The sequence below is a fragment of the Clytia hemisphaerica genome, unplaced genomic scaffold (genome assembly GCF_902728285.1).
Source record: "Clytia hemisphaerica strain Z4C2 unplaced genomic scaffold, Clytia hemisphaerica genome assembly, whole genome shotgun sequence".
Taxonomy (NCBI): domain Eukaryota; kingdom Metazoa; phylum Cnidaria; class Hydrozoa; order Leptothecata; family Clytiidae; genus Clytia; species Clytia hemisphaerica.
In genome coordinates, this window is record NW_027103240.1 from 35,437 (window position 1) to 60,476 (window position 25,040).

The 25,040-nt window shown below is 35.2% G+C and overlaps 1 protein-coding gene across 4 annotated transcripts in view; it reads left to right on the top strand.

Moving 5' to 3' along the window:
* The first annotated feature begins 214 nt into the window (after nt 1-214).
* The window catches only part of LOC136798321 (calmodulin-like), a 50,930-nt gene continuing 26,104 nt past the window's right edge, over nt 215-25,040 (top strand). Inside the window, exons 1-2 of one of the 4 annotated variants that reach the window (XM_067054954.1) lie at nt 215-877; nt 3,719-3,894. In XM_067054954.1, the coding sequence (XP_066911055.1) occupies nt 229-877; nt 3,719-3,894 (825 nt within the window). In that variant the 5' untranslated portion in view covers nt 215-228. Of the gene's footprint in view, nt 878-3,718; nt 3,895-7,562; nt 7,777-13,182; nt 13,324-16,649; nt 16,839-25,040 lie in introns of those variants that run through there. The other 3 variants (XM_067055565.1, XM_067055300.1, XM_067055163.1) reach the window with 3 other exon arrangements.

Here is a 25,040-nt window from a genome sequence, read left to right on the forward strand (position 1 = left end):
TTGCAAAACTTTAACCCAGAGGTATGGTCTCTTTTCTCGAGAGAAGTAGAAGTGAAATTTTAGTGTGGGAATTTGAATCTTATGCCAGGTAAATGATGACGGTTATTGTTCACATTTTAATTGATAATGATAATTAGATATAATGATCATCTGAGTTCATGGTGTTTCATTTTCAGTTCATTGTTTCTTCTAAAAGTTTTTTGTCTTTAGAGTATAATCTGTTATAAGATGGAGCAGTATCACAACCAACTTCCATCGTCGACATCCTTGTTTGTTGGCCAATCTGTGAATGTCAAGAACAATTCTACTGCTTCTAGTTCTCAAAAGAAGTTTTCCCCTGAAGAGAATATTTGGTTACAAAATCGAATCAATGGAAAAGCTGTTAACGCTAAACCTCGAGTAAAGTCAATTCAAAACGTTCAGCTTCAAATAAAGAATAGCGTTGACAACGTACGTCAAATTTCTATGACAAAGATTCCTTCACCAAAGAATACTACTGCAACCACCTTAAAAACTCAAAGAAGCCTTGATGTACCATCGAAACAATCACTTAAAAACATTCACAAACATCAATCCAATCTCAGTCAAGACCAATGTTTATTCGAGAAATACAAAGCTATTGCAACCGGCAAATACAATGCAAACAATAAAATACATCTGGATTCACCAGAGAAGCTTAATCATCAAAGTTTCCAGTACATGCATCAATACCAGTCAAAATCGACAAACAACCTCCACCTAATGCCCACGATGTCATCAACGAATTTGAATCGAGGTTCTGCTTGGAATCTTTATTCTTCTAGATACAATGTCTATTTGGATGATAGTTTCCAGTCATTGGAGCAATATCGATCAACTTCCAGTTTTCAGTCTAAAGGTATTATTTCACTTTTGGAAATTTTCCACTATACTCTCCCAGGACTCCCTTTCTTGAGGGCAATATTTCTAACTTTGAACGTTATTCAACGTGTAATGGGGGTATCAGTTTGTTGGTGTGTCAGTATTGATCTTTTTTTGCGTCGGTATTTCGGTGATCAACAAAACTTGTGTCGGTATTTTCAGCTTGAAACATCGGAAAAGCGGTGCTAAACCAAAGGCTATTTCTCAAAATTTCCTCTTATCCTCTTATTGGTCCAGCACGCAGCAGAATGGACCTTTAAAAAGCAACTGATCGAAAAAATTTTGTCTTTGTCGGGGCCTGTACGCGCAATAAATTAACAAGTCCAGGCTAAACCAACCACCGATCTAGAATTTTTGCCCGCCTACCTGCGCGATGTTTGACCTATGTTTTGGATTGAATTGGTAGTAGAGTCAAATTTCCCGGTTAGATTAAAGGGTTGTTTCAGGTAGGGTCAGGTAGGGTTAGGGCTAGGGTTTGGGATGGGAGTTAACCCCTGGTTAGGGTTTTAGCCCCCGGGTAGAGTTTGGAGTAAATACCATGTTTATAAGCAACTTTGAACTCCTTAACCCTATTCGAACTAGGGGGGGGGGCTCTTTCTGTTCGGTGGTCAAACTATTGGTAATAGCTCCTGAAATAATAGAGCTATTGCCTTGAAATTTTTCTGTAAATTCCTAACTTTTATTCAGCTTCAAGATAAAAAAAAATCTGACACCTAAAAATTTTCACACCTTGAGTATGATGACATTTCTGACAGTAAGGTGTCACAAAAATTGACACTTTTCCAATACAAATTTATTTTTAATGTCAAATATATTGTTTAAACCGTAATTTATTGAATATTTAGGATAAAATAAGCATTTTGATCTCAGTCAACTTTTTTCTAAAGCTTTTGTTAGAATACAATAGCTATTTATAAGAACAAAGGAAAATTTCGGTTTTTGCTCACTTTGGGCATGATGAGTGACGTCATCTAAAATTTCTTTTGTCAAAAGTTACCTTACGTGACAAAGATCTTGTGTGCCAAATTTCATCCAAAAAGACCCACTAGATCAAAAGTTAAGGGGTGGTACAGGAAAAGCCCCCCCCCCTAGTTCTGAACCGCCCCTAAAATCCTAGGTTGAATAGGGTTAATGCAGTTGTGACTCGATGGCCGAGTGGTTAAGGCGCTGGCGTTCTAGTCATAGGTGCTTTGTATATTGTGGGTTCGAATACCATCAGCGGTAAAAGTTTCGAAATTTCGGGAAATGCATCAAAAACTTTCAAAACTTAGCAATAAAAAGAAATTGTCAAAGAATAGAAGCTCAGAGTGGAGGATGGGAAGGAAATTTTTTTGCGTCACTTAAGGAACCCGGTACGAACGACATTCGGTTATTGCCACGTCAGCTGGACCTTCACGCCGCTCCGGCTTCTTGTCTCATATTAGAATTTTGTCCCCGACTTTGAATGCTATGCACAGTTTCTTTTGACGGGCTGTTTTTCTTTATTTACGTTTTTCATGAAATATACTTTGTGCTTTGTTCAGTCATGGTCAATAGTTTTTCTCCCCAGGCTCTCATATAACAATTCGTTCTCAGCACCTTCAGTTGCAACATACCATAAGCTCATGATGACGTTGATGGGTTCCAAATAAACGGCCCGCCCGCTTGTTCATTTTTCGAAAATTTTCCACCCCCCTTCTCCGGACCTTATTAGGACCCCCTCGTTTATTGATTTTTAAGAACATTTTCAGCGGTTAAAGAGAAGGCCCCTTATTTTGCTCTAAATAGCCTGATTTTAGGCTATATAGTTACCTTATTTTTGGGTGTTCAGAAGTACAATTTCCAATCCCCCCCGGAAATTAGGTCCCCCTGTTTACCGTTTATTTGGAACCTAAGAGTACCCAGTTAGCACACAACGTTGTTTAGACGTTCATCTAACGTTATATGGACGTTGCGAACGTTAGATAAGCGTCGAAAAAACGTTGTGTGCTAACTGGGTACTCTTAGGTTCCAAATAAACGGTAAACAGGGGGACCTAATTTCCGGGGGGGCTTTTTTTTCGTGATAGTGTGTGTGATTTATGATTTCAAAAAGCGTGATGTGTAATTGAAAGGAGACTTTTTTGATGTGGTGGCGTGACGAGAGAACATTTTCAGGGTTGTTGTATCATCAAAAGTTTTTTGGTCTGATGGTCTGATCAGGGACTTTGCTGGGGGAGAGGGCCCAGTTAATACACTGAAGACAAAAGGTATAAAAAGATTAAATGAATTCCACTCGTTTAAGCAAACGGGAGAAACTTTTGCTTTGGAATTCTTGCACCCTGAAATGAAAACGAGTTCTGATTATCTTACACCCTTTGTTTCTCCCGTGAGTATCACAGCGTATTAATATTAGACATCCCGATTTTATTCAAAATCGCAATGCGAACTTAGAGAGAACAAAAAAAAAGTTTAAATTAAAGAAACTTGTTAACTAATTGTTAACTTACAAGAAAGCCTAATAGTGGGGGGACATTTGTTCGTTTTTTTGAGGTCGCTTGATTATTTTGGTCAAAGCACTTGTGCTCTCCATCTTCAATGCATATCAATGTTATTGAGACTTGCGCGATTGAATTCTTACAGTCCGTTTCCACAGCTTAAGTTTCAAAAAAAGCTAAGCTTTGGAGCTCACGCTACCCTGTTTCGGTAACATTCTTAAGCTAGAATAATGATACTTTGCAGTTCAGTTAACCAGAAACAGACTTTGTTTTGAAGTTCAGATGTCTACAACGACTATTCAACATCTACTAATTTTCCTGAGGCATTATAATTGATACAATTTTTTTTTGCTAATAACGAAGATACCTTGAACGGCATTCATCAGAGCTACCAAGTAACGTCCGGAGAATCATTTCGACCCCACCGCACCAGCAGAAAGGACTCGGTGACGAAAAGAATTACAAAATTCTTGACAAAGGGATTGGGGAGGCATTATACATACCATAAATGGCGATTTCTATCACTCAAAGAAAGTCAGGTTTGTTAACCTAAATATTGATCATATTTCTACTTCAAAGTAACCATGATATCAATTCATTCCTTACAAACTTGTATCACAGACCCGCTGGGAACCTCGTCTACTAGGAGATTTTGTCAAAATTTTGTCCCCGGTGTGAAGAATACCCTACGATTTAAACCTCACTGGGATAATTGATTTTGATTTCATTCCCATTCGAAATCCAATGTAAAACAATGAACTCTAAAACCACCCCGACTGTATATTTTAAGCTTGAAACAATAGAATTTCTATCTCTATTGGGATTTCAAAAGAAATTTTTACTCCCGCTGTGGCAAAATGTTCCACCGGGGCTGCGATACAGGGTGTTTTCTCTGACTTTTCAAAAACTTTTAGTGAGATTTGCACTTTTTTTCAAAGGTCAACTTTATAGCACGTTTCTATATTGTAATCTCGGTATCTCAAGATAGACCAAATCAAGATACCGAGATTACAATATAGAAACGTGCTATAAAGTTTACCTTTGAAAAAAAGTGCAAAGCTCACTATTTTCTCGTACGATGTATTCAGTAGCCCCTACGCAAGAATCTTTTGGCGCCAGTCATATCAATTACAAAGCTTTTTCAATACCTAAAATTAGAATTTATTATCGAATTTACATATTTATGTAATCATCTGATCTCTGAGGAAGATAAAGATTTCTTTATGAGCTATCTAACATTTCCCAATAACCAATTGCAAGTCCTCGTTTTACCACACGTGACCACTACTCTAAGGTTCCAAATGGTAGGAGGGCAGGGTCCGAATTATTTTCAAATCTAATAAATGGGGGGGACCTAATTGCCACCGCAGGAAGCCTAAAGCTTCCGAGGATGGCATTCATAGCTTCACGCATAAGGAAGTTGGGCAAACATCTTATAATTTTGCGCGCGTTTTTCAGTATTTTAGTTCCGGTTAAATGGTGTATACCGGTAACATTCTTAGCTTGACTGTTTTTCTATTGTTTTATCATCATTAAAAACACTTTTCCGGATTTTTTTGATCTGATTACCCATTTTCAAAGCTCTATATGTCTTTTTTTATTACCTCAGTGAGTCGAATTAAGGGAAATTCCTTTTTTGGTTGGGGAACTCCATATTTAAACTACAAGTAGTTATTAACTGCTCTGAGCAACGCAAATTAGAAATTTTATCCTTTCAAAGGTCGTGTTCAGACCAAGGTTTAAAGCAATTAGGTCTACATGTTTCTTTTATATTCCTTTTGTATCTAACGGCACGCTCCTCATTAGTTAAACCAAAGTTTAAAAAGGAATCAATCTCTAGTTTAAAAAAAAAGTTTTTACGATTTCGTTACAGTTTTCTGAATAGACGAAATCAGAATTTGCAAGTGAAAAGCATGCTCCTTTTGTAAATGAAGAAAAAAGAACGTGAAATTTATGACTTAGAGACGCTCGGAGCATCTCTAGCAGTAATGGCTTCAACGACCACGAATTAGTGTTTTGCAGAGGGATTCCCTGAAATCTTTTTTGTTTCAAAGTATCTCAAGAGAGAAGATGACATGATTTCAAGTTAGGAAAGGAGATTCCTCGAGATCGCCAATCGATGATGACAAAAGAAAAGTGATTATAATTAAATTCCCATATCAACAAAGTACTACTTGAATCTTAAACTTAAACTTTCAGGTCTGAACACGACCAAAAACTTGTCGTTTGACTATTACAGTAAAATGGCAGTTTAGTACAGTAGCGTTTAGTATGCTATAAACAAACCATAATATACCATTATTTTGGTAATAAAAGAGATGACAAAAAAAAAACAGATAAATAACTTTACCCAACGATGTAAAAGTAATAGATAACCAACTTGCCTTGATTCTCAAAAAACATCCGTGTTACGGTTGTAAAGATATTAAGTACATTTTGCATCGTAAAAAGTGCAATTAAATAAAAACTTGCTTCATTTGCAACCTTCTATTGGACAGAATCGATCACGTGATGTATATTTTTCCAAAATTTGGGTTAGAAAAAGTGTATTTTCCTATAGGCAGCCTCATAGAAGGAATTTTTTAATCAGATATTATTGTTCTATAAACATTCATCTGTTTATTTTGTATCAGGCAACCTTCATGCACTTTTCATTCGTGAGATATCGCACTTCAAATCACACATATATTTTTCAGATAACATCATTTTATGAGCGTTTATTTATCCAGATGAAGATTAAGTGGTATCAGGCCGATCCGTAGTCAATTTGTCTAAAGATTGGTACCTTTATCTTTTGAAAAAAATTCCAAAATTTGCAGTAAATAACAATTCAAATTTTCTATCAATTCAGTGGATGTCAAAAAGTGTGTCAAAATCTAGCTAAAAGCATAACACGCACTACACACAGAGCTCTTTAAAGGAGTGCTCATTTCAATAGGAAAACAATGGTTGTTCTCTTGGGAGAAGTGCCTTCTAGAGGTAGTTGGTTATCTATTATTTTTACATCGTTGCTTTACCTTATCTCTTTAAGAAGATATCTATGAGATAGACACAAATTGCAAATATTTGTAGACTAATTTTTGCTTCAGATGAGATGCCATCCTAACAGAAGTAACGGCTATAAGTAACATTTCTTTCCAAATTCAACAATTTATTTGATCGTTTTTCTGCGGTGGCACGAAAATTATGGCTAGTTAGCAAAATAAATGAGGTAATTATATACTTAGACCAGGATAATTACAAACCAGGCTGATTAGAACCAGGTTATTAAGAGCTATTTAGCTTTTGATAGCTGAAAATATTTCGAAATTAATAACTGGGTGGGGATATTTATTCGGGACCTTAGAGAACTTTCTTTACTATCAGAACTTTAGAAAATTCATGGGGATTAAAATATAACTATAAAATTAATTAAGAAAAAAAGGCTCTTGTGGTATCAAATAGATTAGATTAAAGCTGCCTCTAAAGTAAGAAAGCACACTCATTTGGTAGCTGTCGGTGGTGCCGGGGGTGAGGGAGTTTACTTCCTTTTTACTTTAGACCTAGAATATCGAATGCTGGTATGAAATGAATATCAAATGGTGATATGAAGCGTCACAACTACTCTTAGCTCCCAATTTAACGCATAGCTACATTTTTGACATCCATCAAGCCTCAATAAAAAAATGACCATGGCTTTTTTAAGAAGGCAATTCAATAATTGAAAAAAGTTGGGTATCATGCCTAATCTTTGATGATAAGCTGACGTCGGTGTAACAAATCTAAGGTATAAAGGAGATAATAGATGATAAAATCAGGAACCATTGTAAAACAAACAAAAGTAGCTTTTAAGCTTAAAAATGGGGAACCCCCTGGATCTTCTGGTTGAAAGGCTGAATTGTTGGTTCTATACTTATTGGTGATTTCAATCAACTTCAACTTTAATGACAAATCGATTGAGCTTGTAATATTGACTTTAAAAGTGAGTTAGGGAAAATTTACAAAGATATTAAAAATCAATTTTTGAAATTTTATTCAAGCCTTCAAGAGGTGCAAACATTGCTTTTAAGACACTTGAACGAAGACGAGAGCTTGACTTCGGATCATTTGTATTCGATTCAGGGGGTTATATACAACTTTTATTTTATGATATGTTGCTGTGATAAAAGTTAGTATATAAAGTATCAATTTCAATGAAAACTTTTAAAATCTTTTAAAAACTCAAAAGCGCAACATAAAAACAGGATTGCGAAAAAAGATAAATTAAAATTGATTGAGACTTGAGCAGAAGATAATCTAGAGTTTGAAAAGTGTTATTATCAATATTTTGGCTGGATTTTGTTTTCTTGGAAAATTGACAATTTCGAAGGCGATTTCACCACGAGGAAAACATGGGAAAGAATGATTATGATATGTTTTCAAGTGTAGTCGGGAAGCAATCGGTAAGGACTTAAATCACTTAATTACAAACATTAATAGACTGCTATACCTTATCGGCCAAAACTTAGTGGGCCCTAAGTGACTAAATTTTGGCTTTGTGACTAAATGTAGGGCCGACTAAAAATTTGGGACAAATTAAAAGTTTATAATTAAGCTTTCCTTAACCCACTTTTCATATCGGTATTACTTTAACAAAGAATGTAATGTAAATTTTTAGTCGGTCTTAATTATTAGTCGGCCCTTAGTGACTAAATCTTGGCTTAGTGACTAAAATTAGGGCCGACTAATAGTTAAGTCCGACTAAAACTAAGGCCGGCTAAGTTTTGGCCGATAAGGTACATCTGAAATAACTAAATAGTAAAATTTAAGAACATATATTAGTGTCGTATGAAGCATTTTGATATTGGGAGCTGAAGCTAAGTGACACCACTTGAACCAACCATGATGGTTTGGCCCGAGGGGTGATTTGAAAAATTAGGCCTCTACATTGCTGGAAAATACAGCAAAAATCAATAATTTTAAGCAAAAAATGTCATCAATATTGGGGAGGAGGAAAGCCCATCCCTGCCCGGCAGGTCGCAAAACCAAAGCCTACTGGACATACAGTGTATTCTCAAAAGACTCAACAGAAAACAAATAACAAAAACACCAGATCACAATTTAGCAGAGAGCAAGTATATAAAAAGCAAAAAGATAAAAGAAATATGAACTTCGTCAAACTGAAGACCGAATCTGATAACAAGTTTGGCCAAGAATTAGCATTCCGTGCTACTCGAGCCCAGGGTGAGGGAACTGAAGGTAATGGAGCTACTGTTGTTGCGGCCCTTAAGGGTCCTTTTTCCAAGCTTCCAAAGTGAATTGCAATCTGGTCGAAATGAGCAAAGATTTTTTTGCAATGGACAAATGGTAAAAAATGTTCAAGAAAATACATCGTAAGGATCGATTTTTCACCAAAATTTATTCAAATTTGGCTAAATTTTCTCTGCACTGTAAGGATCTGATTTCAAAGACCTCATTCATACGGTCGTTATTAAATCCCCCGGGTATTCGAGTCATCCATCATCCATGTAGTGTAATAAAATGATGTTCAGACGCCTTGAGCTTATCGACAATTTACAAGAAGCATAATAAAGGGTTGTTTTAGGCTGTATTCCTCATCTACTGTATGACAAAATTTGAAATGCTTTTCTATAGCCTTACCCAACCGGGTCATTATAAAGTTTAACCGCCTGATCGCGCAGCTAATATGGTAGTAAACAAGGAAACCCTCCCGCGAAAAATATAAATCCTCCTCGAAAGAAAATTTCCGTTATGGAATAAAATGCAAAGAATTTTTCCAGATTGCTTGACCTGTGTGACATGTAATTTTTCCTAATAAGTCTTCGTAACGTGTTCTACCAGCTGATAAAAAATTTCCGTTGAACTCTATTCTTTCAACAACTCTTTTTTAAAACTGAACTTTTCTGGTGGATATCCTGGCAACGGAGAAAATTTACATTTTTTTGATGGAAAGTTCTACTCTTTATCATCTAGAAAAATATCTCAACCTTTTTAGGATCATACATGGTTATATGTTGCAAATTAAAGTGACAAATATGGTAAAATTAGTTTTAAGGCGTATTATGCACGTTAAGAGGATCACGCGATGCAGTCAATAAGGAATATTACCTTTAAATATAAAGAATTCCTCTTTTGAAGATATAGTCTCAAGCCTTTAAAATTTCAATAAATTAGGAGGATCATTATTTTCATCAATACCATCAATCGCTTGCTTTCCTGTGAGATATCAAACTGCAAGTTTTATAATTTGCGAAATCATTTCTTAGATGTTCATCTTTGGAGCCCCGTTCAGCTATTAAATTCCCACACCAGTGCCGTAGCAACTGGGGGGGGGGCAAGGGGGGCTATGCCACCCCAATAGTTTTTTCAAAAATGGTTATTTTGCAAAATGTATAGTTTTTCTTGTTTTTTCTTGAAAGCATTTTGTTTTGAGTGCATTTTCAAGCTCTAGAGCTTAAATTTTCAAAATCCCCCCCCTCGGGCCAAACCATGATTGGCCCTCGCGGTGTCACTAAACTTCAGCCCCCCCAATAAGAAAATGCTTCCTACGGCACTGCACACAGAGTTGAATTTGCATTGGTATTTTTCTGTTAGCAGGGATGGACCTTGAAATTTAAATCAGGAAAATTTACAGTATAACAGCCAACCTCGTTCCCTGCTTATTATCAGCTTTTTGATGCTTACTGATAGCGCTAGATAATACCCTTGCATTGTCTGTTTTTCGAACGCGTAAGATTACGTAATTCAAAAACAAAACTTTAGATTTCATATTTGTTCCTGGATTTGAAACTATTACATTGGCGGTGTAACTTTGTAATGTCAGATTTTTTATGACGTATTGTTTTGAGAACTCGCATCAGCCAACCCCGGGGTATTTTCTGTTGTCCATAAGTAACGTAGATAGACCTGGGATAAATGGGGGGGGACGAGGTTTTATAACAACTATTCTGATATTCATGAGATGCAAACTGGAGAGTCTTCCAATGATTTTCAAAAGGTTCAACCCAATACGTCATATTTTCTATTGTTTATTGGGTTGAACTTTTTGAAAAATCTCAGAAAACTTTCCAGTGTTGCATATCATGAATATCAGATAACTGTTGAAGCCTTAAAGTGGTAACTTCCCTTTAACAGAGGTTTAACAAGAAAATCTCCAACCGTCTAGACGTTAAAACTTATAAGAGCAACGACGTAGGAGTGTAGATGACGCTATCTTTCCAGGCTAATATGGAATTAACTGGAGCTCCATCACGAAATCTCTTGAATGATAGGTTTGACAGGGCTTTAGAATTAATTCGCAATAATTTTACCGTATCGTATCTAACGTCTTCCCATAACTTTAAAAACTTCGAAGACGTTTAATTTGGAGTTTCTAGATCATAAATCAATATCGGAACAAGGAGAAGACATGTCACATGTATTTAGAATTTCTTGGTTAATTTTTGGAACACAGTTATCATATTATAAGAGGATTTCATATCAATAAATAACATGTGGGGGATTTATGCCAATATAATTTGGAAAACTTTGGAAATTTACTGGAGAAAAATACAGTTTTTTGAGAATTTCTTTCTTTTTTTTTCTATTTCCAATGTTTTCAAATTTGTTACGTGTTTGTTTAGGCAAAATCTAAGCAATCGCGTTTAGCACAAAAACATTCGCAATGGGAAATTTATCAAAATTTATATATTAAAAGGATATTTTACTGCAAAGTATGTCTCTAAATTGCTCGCTAAAATGACCAGCCGTTCCTTTTTTTACCTTTGTTTTAATTAAGGTAAATTTCCCTATAGTGATGTTGCCGCAAAATACAATCGAGCTCGAGATTAAGAACCAATGAACTCGCACCAAAGTTTGACATGATTTTATGGATAATTTATAAAATGGATCATCGCTATACGGAAAGAAAATCCCGCATACGGTGGTCTTACAAAAGAATTGCAGGAGTTGAGCTTTTTGTTTACTTTTTAAAAATTGGAAAAGATTATTACAATGCAATGGGAGTTTGCGAATTAGTAAATCGAAATTTAATAGAGATTCTTGTTTTTGGAGTTGCTTTCCTTGGTTACAATTTGCTTGTATTTTGTTGTATGGTCATCTTACTAGTGTAATTTTCGAAGCTCTTTGGTTTTATTGCAACACCGGATTTTTTTACTTTACATACAACATGTTCTTTTAGTGCGCCTAGCTTTTTCACACGTGTGACTGATTACCAAAGTCTGCTGATCAAAGCTTTCACCCAGCGCCTTTCGTCTGCTAAAAATAACACTGTATTCTGACAACTGAAATCGCTTTTTTGTTGCTCTAACCAACTTATGGTCGTATGGTAGGATACAATAGATAAGCCACAATTCACATTTTGTTCGTGACATAGTCCGCACTTCAAACGAGTAGGTAGTGTTATGCCAATTATGTAACCTTTTATGATTAGATTAATATTAGTTTAATTAAATTTGATGGGTAAACAAGCCAGTTTCTCCAATTTGTAAATTTTGGTGAAATCCGGAAGAGGAAAATCCTTTTTATTGGGAATGCTGTGGTCTGTGGTGAAGCTCCCTCACAGTTACGTGCTGCCTAGGTCATTTCACCCAACCTAAGCTACTCGTTTGATGAGTTGACAGGAACTGGGGTTGGAACTTTCAAAAACCCGAGGATCCAAAGATGAACAACTGTCCAACAACTGTGCTACCCAGTCACATATAATAGCTCGTTCGTGATCATGACATTTGTTTGCAGGTAAAAACAAGTGAGACACAGATACCTCAATCACAGAAAAAATCCGCTAAAAAACGCTAGACGCCTTCTTCAAACAGGGCTCTTGAAAGGTATTATATTCAAATATGTTGTATGTGTAGAAAAACTTTCGAAGAGTAACAAGGCCTTCATAAACTTTCTTTTTTCTGCTTGGTAATATAGCCTAATATGGCTTGATGTGGCCAGCATGGCCAAAGATATATGCCTCAAAACTAAAAGTCAGGAAATACTTTGCTACAATGTTTTTACAATTTTACAAAAGGGGAGGGAAATACTTAAACGGCTTAAAACACGCCTCCATTTCCTTCTAATTCATTAATCGCGTTTGTAGCAAATTTCAAACAAAGAAAAAACCGCATATTGAAATGTATTTAAAATCAAAAGTTATTATAACATGCTTGACAGGGAATCTACATCAAAATTACACAACACAACTTTTTAAATGTGAAAGATATATTGACTATGTTTCTCGCCCCGGATATACCCCTGCTATCTGACCAAGCCCTCTCTGGTGTTTCAGAGCTTTTAGCGTAAACTAGAAAGTAAAAATTGACTCTCTCAACAAATAATTTTATATCACACGCCCATTTTGCCTGTAGTTTACTTCTTTGAAAAATATGTTTCCTCAAGTAAGCGCGTTGACGCTCCTCAAATTTCCAAAATTTTGCGTGCGGCGGCGCTATTTGAAGAGCTTACCGCTAAGCTCTAATTTGAACCTCTATTATTCGATCTTTCTATAATTCGAAATAAAACGTTGGTCCCCTCAGTTGGAAAGTCTTATAAAGAACTTCCCGTAATCCAAATTTTACTTTAATCCGAAGAAAACTTTTGGTACGTTGAAGATCGAATTATGTGAAAAATCAACTGTATTTCAAGCTTACGCCCGTTACCCCATTTTGACGCGCTCGAAAAGTATGATTACAAAGCAGATAACGAATCAAAAAACTGCATCACTAAGGGATTCATATCGATAAAATGAAGGCAGGAAGTCTTGTCAGTTATATTTTCTAAACATAATAACTTTGATGTCGAGAAACCGATATTACTTAAAATGCAAGTATATTCTTGCCGAAAAAGAAATTATTCTATAACTTAAACCATATATGAAAATGGCTACGGGAAAGACTTCAATACAAAAATCAAAGCTTGGAATTATACTTGAAGATTTTGAAAGAATGGCACCCAATTTAAAGTTTATTCAGCAGTTCTGGGCAAGCTTGGCAAAAGCACATCCGGTAAGAAACCTAGAATCGAGACACGTGATTTTGAAAACGTCATGATACATCCAATACAAAAAGTCACGAATAAAACGTCGAGTAAAGCTCTGATTGACTGAGACATGCAAAGAACACCTCATACTCTGGACATTTTGACATTATGTGTGCAAGTATCAGCCAATTGGAACTTTATTCGACGTTTTTTCGTGACTTTTTTACATGAATCTTCTCATGTATTCTGCAAAGAAAAAAAAAACGGCCTTCAAATAGATTGATGTGCTCAACTCTTCTTTTGATTAATCTACTTTTTGCCATAGTAACGCTTCTCGTCAATGAGTATATTTTGTGTGCATTGTCTTACTTCATTGTTCTTACTTCCCAGGAAAAAGTCTTATTAAAATATCGTAGACCCGGTGGGCTGCCAGCCCCACTGGAAAAATTTGCCAAAAAAAATATCTTAAAATTTCATAAAATTTAAACGCCACTGGGAAATTGCCTTATGATTTTATCCCCATCTAAAATTGAATGGTAAAAAATTATACATAACTCAAACTATACCCCCAAGCCATCCAAACTGGTTTTTGAACAATTAATTTCGGATTTCGCTAGAAATTTCATCTCCACTGAGAGAAAAAGTACAACTAAAGTTGTGAGACAGGGGTGTCATAATAGTTACACGAGATTGCATAAAACAAACCAAACCAAAACAATTAGGTGATATAATTGAATCTTTCTTTGCAACACTGAGCTTTGAAATTTCTGCCAATATTCAGCCCGGTGTTCACTTGACGCTTTTTGATTAATGGATTACACGATTAAGTGGGTCAGTTTGAACTTTTGCTGGATGGGATATTGCAAGCTTGCTTTACATTATGTTGGTTTCTCAGTTTCATAATTTTTGTCAACTCCCAGTAACCTTTTTGTCCTTTAGATTTTAGTGTTTTTCTTAAAAAATGGTGACTTTGCCAAATGCTTCTCGTCTACTTCATTAGACTCAGCGTCATCAAAAATGATCAAAAGATAAAGTTTTTATTTTATTTTTTTTCATCATTAATTTCTTGATCTCCAAAAGTATATTGGTTCTTCTTACAAGAAGTTGAAATATTTTTTTGTATATGTAATGTATATAAATTTATTCAAAATTCTACGATTCAAACTGATACGAAGTGGACAGCTAAGGCAGTAATGGAAGCTTAGTGGGTTGGTCGCCTACATAGTATTGAAATAGTAAATCAATGGGCAACCTAATATAGAAGACTCTGAAAGACAGGTTCGTCAGATAAGATGATATAGATAAAAAATCACATAGCTCGAATTGGTTAGGTTGTCAAAGTCCTAGTTATGCAATGAAATAGTAAATATTAAATATTAGGGAGAAAAACTACTAATATAATAGTATTTTAATATATTCATAGGAGATCAAACTGAGAAGAAAATTCGAATGTAGAATAGACTAGACGTAATAGCGCAACATCGAATAAACATCAAAACTAAAATCATTCGGTTAAATTTGTAGATATTGTGATGGCAAAATTGTGGAATAGCTGTGGTAAAATAGAATATAGGTTCGGTCTAATTTAGGAATATAAAATGCTAGAACAATGCTTTAGATAAAATAAAATAAATCTTAACATAAATTAAATACGTCAAAAGGGGAACGCTGGAATCGCTGGTGGGCTAGAAAACACAGGAAGAGTGAGTCCAAATATATAGCAAGTGATTGAAAATAAATGACATTAGAAAATAGACTAGGCTGCAAATGCTAAAGACTACACGTAAGTATCAGATATTAGATCGACTGTGTTGATTAAGTTTGTGACTCAAGGTAGTCTACACAATAGACAGATTCAGGCTTTTAGGCCTTACTCTTGGTCTATAGGCACTGCTATAGGCGGCCACTAGTGACCCCCACCGGGAATTGCTTATTAATAGGTTTAAACATAATAGACAACATTCACAAAAGATGTTTATCAATAGAGATTTTAAATAAAAGAATGTTTAAAACACAGCTGATTGGCTTAGGTTTCGAAACTCTCTATTGTTTCATTAAAACCTCAGTGCGCATGCGATTTATCTGGAGAATTTCAATATTCAAAACAAGAGCAGTGCTCATAGCCCGAAGAGTAGGAGTTTTACGCTCGAAACGAAGGAAGATATGACGTAGCCTAGACTCAAGGTTGAATTGAATTAGCTTAGAGATTTGGCTAACGCCCTATCAAAATAAAAATTCCAGCATTTATCAGCAAAGCTTTCCTTCTTGTTAATTCGTTTGATATCAACAGGCAAGTTGTTGAAGCATTTTGCGGCCTCATGTGCAAAGGTGCCAATTAGACGAGATGTGTCCTCAAGTCTAGCCAATATCTGACTGGGTATGTCTGATTACTTCATACTTGATGGTGTTACGGTACACGTTTTTTTTTATATATATATAAGAACAAACTATATAAGAACATAAGGCTTCGAGGCCCAAAAATTTAAGAACATTCTAAGAACATTCTAAGGTTTTGGAGACTTAAAAACATGCATTTTCTTAAGAAATTACATCAAAATACTCAAAAAATGCTGAAAATAAGAACATTTTATAAACATTTTTAGGCTTAAAATCTAAAACACTAAGAACATCCGAAGGCTTCGAAAACTTTTGACGTTCTTATAAAAAAAAAGTGTAGTCTTTCTCCGCTTTCTAAACCCAGTTGTAACGTACCGGAAGGATTTCACTAACGGTTATCATCCTGTTTTTTAACACTAGACAAACTAATTTGAAAGTTAAAAATTTACGAACTATTTTCACGCTAGATAACGGAAACAACCTGATGTAGTTGATTTCAAAAACGGAAATATTTTGAAATCGTGCTGCGTTCTGCCAGGGGTGCTACACGCTTTGTGGCTTGTGAAGCTTATTTCCGCATAACAAACATAACTAATTTCGTGATCGAGCGATCTACGGTGGAGATACAAATACAACGTTATAATGCTACTAGCGGGTATACAATGCACTCCTTCAAAGTGATTAGAATGACATTTGAATCCGGTATCATGTTTTAAGTAGATTAAAGTCATACCAATGGAGAATTAACCCATCGCTACAGTCTTTTAAAAGAAAATAATTAATCTGCTTGGGAGATCGTTGTTAGACGCGATAGGGTAATAGGAAATGAGTTTTTGTTCAATGTAATGTTTTATTTCAAAAAGACTTTTTTGAAATTTTTAGGGATACATTTTCACTTTGATTTTTTGAATGTACACCTGCTTTTGAAAATCGAGGCGACTGAATTTAATGTGAAAGCATTTAAGAGAATCGAAATAAATTTGAAAAGATTTCGATACATTGTTTTTTGATAAAATCAAACAGTATCAATATGGCATCATCAAGAAGGGGTTCGCTATTTTCTTCTTTGAAAAAGAAACCCAAAAAGGATAGTTTGGCAACACTTATGTCTGATAAGAAAGTAGCTGCTCTTGTGGAAAGTCATCGGAAATTTTTACAACATTTATGCACAATGATCGCAAGAATGCCAGACCCTTTTGAAGAGGTAGGATTAATTGTTTTTGTTGTTTTGATTTTGTTTATGTTCTGAAAGTTTGGAATTCAATGGAGTCTACATGAATCGAACATTTGCAACTCGAATGTCTCCTTAATTTGAGCGAATTCGTTGACATCGTGAAAATTTCCTAATTAATCATTATATATGAAAATTTCTAGGACTCGAACTGCCGTAACTCCAGTTTGTCTGGCCCCTTAAAAAAATATTTGGCAAATAGGCATTTTTATAAACTATTTTGAGTGTAACAAATGCCTCGTTTTGAAACCATTTTCAATGTTATTAAATCCCTTGAATAGAGTAAACTCTTTATGAACTCCTCTGGGAATTACTTACCAGAGCAATATTTTGAAAACGAGGTAAGCGTTGCTTTTTCCCTGTAATGTGATTTCTCATTAATTGAAACGATGAAATTCGAATATAAGAAAAACATGCAACCATTAGCAACCTGATTCTATGATCCATCATTACAGCGAGTTTGTTAAGGCCCTCCAATGAAAGCTGTGAAGTGTATATGTTTGTAACAGTGTTACATTGCATCACTTGCTTATCACATTTCATGCACCCACTTCCCGCTGGGTATTTTACTGGATGATTACCTAACCACGATTCAAGTAATTACTATTACTTGATACTATGCTATTAAATCATGCTATTATTGAAATGCAGATATGCTATTATTGATATGCAGCTATGCTATTATTGAAATGCAGATATGCTATTATTGAAATGCAGATATGCTATTATTGATATGCAGTCTGAAATCTAATTTGCGTCTTAAAGCGCTTCATTGAATTAAAGTGCTGCGAGATCAAGGGTTTTGAAGACTTTAATTCAGTGAATGATCCTATAATTTTTCGTCTAATGATGACTCATTACACTTTCTTCTTTTATAAGAACAATTTTAAGGCTCAAAAATGCCAAAAAAAGGAACAATTTAAGCACAATGATCAGCCTGGAAAAGCTGAATATTTAGGAGATTAAGGGCTTAACTCTGAAATTAGGAATAAAAGTTAAAAAACCCTAAAATTTGCCTCGAATTAAGAAAGGAATAAGAACAATGCGAGGCTTAGAGTGCTAAAAAAATAGGAACAGCCAAGTCTCAATAAAAGTTTCCCGTATCTCACAAAAAGAAGAGTGTATCAAAATAGATTTTCCGCTTCAGGACTCAACTATTACCCTGATTATCAGAAGTTGAGCTTTCAAAGAATATATTAACCTCTGAAGACCAATAATAGAAATTTTATCACGCATGTGTCAATCTAATCACTGCAGAAAGAATCAAAGATAAAGAACAAATATTACCATATTAATGTCTAGCAGACTGTATCAGTATGCAGTTTTCTATTTACTAATTCCCCAGAAACCTCCAAGTGTAATTGAAATGAGTTTCTTTCAAAAGAAATCTTTTACATGATCCCCAAATGTATAACAGTAATTACTAAACTTTTAATTATGGAAATGTCATTTTAATTGAATCGAAATAATAGGCAAACTTTATTTTATGATTCTCTATCACTGACTCGTTTTAAAAAGCATTAATGACATTTTTTAGTTGTGTTTTCAAAGACGGGAAAAAGTATCAACTTTGTACCTCATACAAGATCTTGGATGGTCGTTATGGTTACTTTTCTCTGCGTTGATTGTGCGCTGAATAGAATCTTGATTGGTCGGCACCCGGGGGGGGGGGGGGGGGGGGGGTACTAGGGTTGGCGAATGAGGGGTATGTACAGACAGGACCTCCGAAAACCAACCCTTAGAAAGACTGATTTTTGCTGAAAAGGTGGCCCTTAGAGAGACTTTATTACAATTTTCTCTCAGAAAATCAAAAAATTTCCTAAAAATCCTGAATTTTCCGATACTTAGAGAGACTAATTTAAAACTTTCTGATTTTTCCGACCCTTAGAGGGACTTTGAAAGGTGAAAGAACCGCGACCCTTACCGTCCGCACATACCCATCATCCATTTTTGCCTAAGTACCCCCCGCCCCGGGGTCGGCACAGGTCAATATATGATATTGGCCTGTGCTTTTCACGGTACTCAACTATATCAAACTTTTCTGCATGGTTTAATTTGGAGACCCCAAATAATTAAAGAAAAAGAAAAATTTACCGAAATGAATTTTGCGCACACTTTTTTAAGTATTTCGAGCTTGATTCAAGTGTACAAAAATAATTTCTTGATGAGCGATCGCAGAACTATTATATCGTACACAATTTACGCACATTACCAACTATTTTGGCTCCTAGTTACATATCAAAATTTACTTAAAGCTGTGTACACAAGAAAGTGCGTTCCCGTTCCGTGCGTCTTACTCTATTTGATTAAATTTATTTATTTTAACTGCGAAAAAAATCTAAACATCTCAACTTTGATTTTGTAAGAAACTGTGTACGACGAAACAAACAGTTTTCTACCCTGATTCATAAAACTGGTCTCGACAACATAAATAATAGGCTTTTTGATATATTGCCTTTGAGAAATAAATATTTTTTGAGCTCAATAGTCTCTGTGATTCGGATTTCTTTTGCTTTTAAAGCACGTTATCTATCGTGATGAGGATGATATGGTACGTTGTGCTCAAATGCAAAAGATTTTCTTAGATTTAGCAATGACGGGTATGGCCGATACAGTAACCAAAAAGTTTTGGAAGATTTCCCCTCAAAATATGGTCAAAATAATCTGAAAATCCATTAAGGGATAAAATGGAGGGTAAAGATTTTTTCTAAGGTATCCGAGTGCTTTCACCAAAGTAAAATCGCTATCTGTAAAAACGCTTTAAAACGTATAACAGGCTGAGTCTCTTAGCCTAAACCATAGATTTATAAAGCCCGAAGGGCTAGATGTCGTGCTTTAAGCCATGACAGGCAAAAACAAGTGAATATCGCAAGAAATATATTTGCTATTGACTTAGTTAGGTGGGATTTCCTACCTAACCATTGCACACTTCTCAGCCAAAGCACGACATCTAGCCCTTCGGGCTTTATAAATCCTATAGCCTAAACACGTGCTTTAGAATGGGCAAATCACCTGATTACACCATAAACCATTCAAAGTCACGTTTTCTAGAAGATCGAGTTCTTATAAGAAAATTAATCATTTAGAGACATCATTTTATTTAAAAACACACATGTTTGATCCGATATTGCCATAAACAAATAAACACACAAAATGTTGTAAAATATGCCACATTTACATACAATAACTTGCTGAAGGAGCAAAACCATCAATGCAATAGTGAGATTTTTGTTTTATTCTACTTGTCTGGTATATAATGACAGGATCGAGGTTTAACAATATAGGTTTACAATGGGATGATCCTTACTGGGTAGGTTTATACATTTTAATGCCACTATACAGTCTTCTTCCTTTTCTTCCTCTTCTGGCAAAGTTAGGTACGTGCCGCTGATCAGGGTCCCTTTTCTAGGCTCTATTGATATCTGACAGGGTCCCAAATTAACTAATTTTATTAAGTCGATTTTTGGTCATTTTGGACAATTTTCAGTTACCAGTGGATACCCCTTAAAACCACATACCCCTTAAAACCCACAATGTTGCATTTTTGGCTTTCATAACTACCAGATTTAATTTTATGTGGTATGTTTCACTTTTTTACAACCTCTTATAAATGTTCTTTTATAAAATACCAAATTTTAAGGATTTTAAAGATGCTAAAGTATCTTAAAATTCGAAGTTATTCAAAATTTTATCAAAAATCCCTTCAAAAAATCAGGTTTTTTGGACCTAGAAATTACACAATTGAATTTAAGGTCATAAAACCTATACTTTTTAGATACCTATACTTATGGTAGGTATGAAAAAATCATTTTCATCTTCGTGAATAGACCCCAACGAAAATGACAGGCCCTTAAAATTCTACTTTAAAGCACTTTTATGCTGATGATCAATAAAATCTGAAAATCGACTTTCTCAAAACCTGGTCATGTTGCATACCAAAATGTCACAAATTTGATGGAGATTTAGAAAAACATTAGAACCAAAGGTCAAAAATGAAGCGAATGAAGGTTTTGGCCTTTCGTAGCCGTTTTTGATGAAAAAACCACACACAATTGCATTATGGGCATGAAATCCTGAAAAATGAAAATATTGTTGTGGAAATGAATTTCTAGCAAGTCTTTGAACCATTGAATCACGAAGCAACACCAAATTTGTATCCATCAGCTTGAGTATCCCGTTAGCAAGGGTCGGACTTTGTGGTTTTTAGCCTTATTTTTGTAGGTTTTAAGGGGTATTTTGATTTTAACACATATTTTTGAGATCATTTAGGTACTAGTGGTATATTCATAACATTAGTAACTTTACAGTGAATCACTGTTCAAAATTTGAGGTCAAAAGAACTTTTTTGTAAAAAGTTATTCGAGAAAAACCATTTTGTAGGTTTTAAGGGGTAAATAGCTAAAACTGCACTTTTTCACTTCCTCGTGAAAAACTGAAAACTGTTTTCTACAAAACATCACTGCTAGGGAAGACAATCATAGACAACGTACTTTCAACACAAAAAGTTTCAGCCTTACACTCCAACTAAACAATGAGATAGAGGGTACCACTTTTTATTGTGGGTTTTAAGGGGTATCCACTGGTATTAGAAAGTGTTTGAATTTTTTGTCTACTTTTAATCATTTTGGCACTTTTCAGGGTTAAAATGAGAAAAATTTGCGATTTGTCGTTCTGAAAGGGTCCCATATTTACCAAACATTCATATCTAACAGGGTCCACTTTAAGTGGCATGTCCCTCCCCCGGCGAATCTGTCTTAATCAAGACGGTTCACCTAAGTTGAGCGACCAAATTGAATAATTTACGGTATGCTACAAACATGAAAATACAGCCCTATTGAAAAATTGTAAAACCTGAATAATAAATCTTTCTCATGTAGCTCAAAACGTTGCTTCCAAGTTCATTTAACGTGATATTGTTGTTGGTAGAATAACTCTGTTTTGACGAGTTTCTTGACGTTTTGTAGGGTCAGCCACACCCCTGTGTCACAGACCCGGTGGGACCCCCTACCCACTGGAAAATATGACTAAAACTTTGTCCACAATGGATAAAAATACCTTACAATTTCAACCCAACTGGGAAATGGCTAAATCTCTATTTTAAATTCAATGGAAAACATGTATCCTAAAACCCACCATCTGGAACAGTAGGTATCCCCATTAACATTTCAATAGAAATTTTCATCTTCACTGTGGAAAAGAGTTCAACCAGGGTTGTGAGACAGGGGTGTTCAAAATGTTGCTTGTTCAAGTTCATTATATCGACGTTATATTGTTGTTATGGAGGCATGGAGGGTAGAATAAGTCTGTTTTTGACGAGTTTCTTGACATTTTGCAGTATCGACCTTGATACATCCGTGGTAAAATTTCTGTATAGTTCACTTCCAGTGAAAGAAAAACTGTGATGCTCAATACGATAAATTGTACTGATGCTCTCAGGTTCGATTTTTAAGTGGAGTTTGATTTCTATCGAAGGATTTCTATAAGGGAGCAAGCCTATTGAATATTAGATTGTCGTTTATAAGAGTTTCTTTTTGATAGTGACTTTTAATGTTATCGAATAATAATGGAACATATTAAATAGTAGAATGTTGAATTAGAGAGCGTGGGTCAACTGAATTTATCAAAATTACTTACATTGTCAAAATTGTCTTTTAACATGACCAGGACTCTACATTAGGCAGGACTTGAACCAACAACCAGTAAGGACGACATCTATTTCTCCGTCGTATAGACAGGAGACCCGTCCTATTTTTATATAATCTGATATATAAAGGACGGGTCGAGCTTAGCTCGGGGTTTACTGAAAGCTTTTTTATAGATTGGATGGCGCGATAAAGTGGCCAGATATTATATGCTTTTGCTTAGGCCCATTTCCTAAAGATAGATTTTAGGTTTAGTTTAGATTTTAGAATGAAGCAATGTTTTTACTTGAAAATAAGGGATTTCAAATCTTTTATTCGTGTTTGTTTCACATTCTTTATCATATTGTTCAACTTTTTTTGTTATTTGGAATTTTAACATTTTCTTTTAAAATTGCGACCTCCTCAAATGCTTCTAGTCTACTTCACTGCGGTCAGTGCCATCAAAATCATCAAAAAGCAAAGTTCAGCCAGAAATAGACTTTAGTCTAATTAAAGCTGTTGGGCAGATTTCTGCCTCAGAGATTTACAGTGGCAAGTTCGAATTTAACACTATCCTCACTTAAAAAAGTGTGACCAGAAAGAAGGAACAACAAGATTTGATTAGTTGTGTTTTCAACTGTCATGGGGAATAGCATAGATCTCCAGGCTACCTTCGTGTAGACTCGGGTAACCAAATTGTAAATTATCCACTATCAGTCAATTAATCTTGCTAGATAAGAAAACGATTACTCTGTAATTTGAATCTAGTCTCACGAATTTGAGGACACACCCTTCTCACAGACCCGGTAGGATTTTTTAAGCCAGTGGGGATAAAAATAACGGACTGAAACCCAATGGGGATTGATATTCCCACATTTTTTATGGCTGAGGATTTCAATTCTTATGTTTTCAAGTCAAAAAAAATATGTTCGGTGTGGAAGAATAGTAAATATTTTGCAGTGAGGATTGGTTTATTTGATTATTTTTAGTGTGGACAAAAATTGGAGGATAATTTTCCACCAGGGACGATGTTTTGGCCAATTTTTCCGGTGGGAAGGGGTCCAGTGAGTCTGTGAGAAGAGGGTGTACTTAGCATGGATCTCCAGCTACCTTCGTGTAGACTAGGGTAACCAAATTGTAAATCATCCACTATCAGTTAATTAATCTTGTTTGATAAAAAAACGATTACTTTGCGATTATAATTTAGACTCACAAATTTAAAGGTTTTAAATTGATATGAAAATTTCTAATTTAGGCATTTGATGGCTCAAAGGTCAATCAATAGTGGAGTAGGGAGAACTGTTTATAATCTCAAGATTGAACCGTGAGTCGCGTGAAAATTGTTACAAAAAATGACATTAAATCCCTCAAGTCATTGCGTTTCATGCTTTTTTTATTAAGAATGCACTCTATTTAAGAATGATGAAAATGCTGAGAATATCACTTGACAGCTTGGCCTGAGATTGCCATTTTTAGAGCATTTTTACATGTAAATTTCCAGGGAGAGAGAACTGGTGGACACTAAGTGCACACGGTTGTTTTTAAATCGAGTGCCCCTTGTGCTCCATTACTATTTAAAATAAGAGACCGAAATTTAATGCCACTTAATCCCAGTACCTTTTGCCATTAAATTATTTCGGTGCATAAACGTTATGTACAACCAAGTTCTTGTCAGGGTTTTCAATAAAATTAAATTTGTAAGAAAAAAAATTCTGTGTTTTTTCAATCAATTTTCTTTTCCCTTAAACACGACCTTGTTATTTAAACCTTATGTTTATAAGGCTACCGCTAATACTTGAAAGAAATAAGTAAAAGATAAACAAAGAATTTAAAAGGGTCAGGCTAACTTAAACAAGAAAGGACCGTTAGCATTGAGTTTAAATCCCAAAAAGGGCTAGAGTAGAATCTCTAACCTTTCCCAGGCAAGAAAAAATGAAGCCACTTAATTCCCATTAGAACGCGCTTAGAACGTGCCACAATTATGCCGACGGATTGTATCTAGATGTTCTTTGTTTTTGATGACTGCATTCTTTGAAATCTAGCGATAGATTTTACTTTCAATCCGGCATTTGTGTAAAAACTACGTGCGGGTGTTCTGGATGGGAAATTAATGGCTTCATTTCCTATCTAGGAGTCTCCAGTCTAGCTCTTCAGGTTTGGAACTCAATGATCGTGAGCCATTCTTAGCAGTACAGTCCTCCCATATAGTTCATGCCAAATGAATCGTCATTGGCCAGTGAAGGGATAAAAAAAAGGTCAAACTTGCTTTGAAAAGATAACATGTGAAGGGCATCGACTGTGACTTTCTCAAAACAATACCAAACTATATTTAGACCTTATTGCGTAAAATGTAACGATGTTATTTTTTGAAGGTATGAATGATACCAGCTAACTTTCTAAATCATTCAGAATCTTAAGAAGATAAAACTGAGATAGGTGGGAACCAAAAAGTACAAATTGACTTTTTTTTGAGGAGAAGAGTAGCTAGGGGTTTTAGGGAATACTCAAGGTGGTTTAATACGCAATCGAAATCACGGTTGGCAATATTTTTATT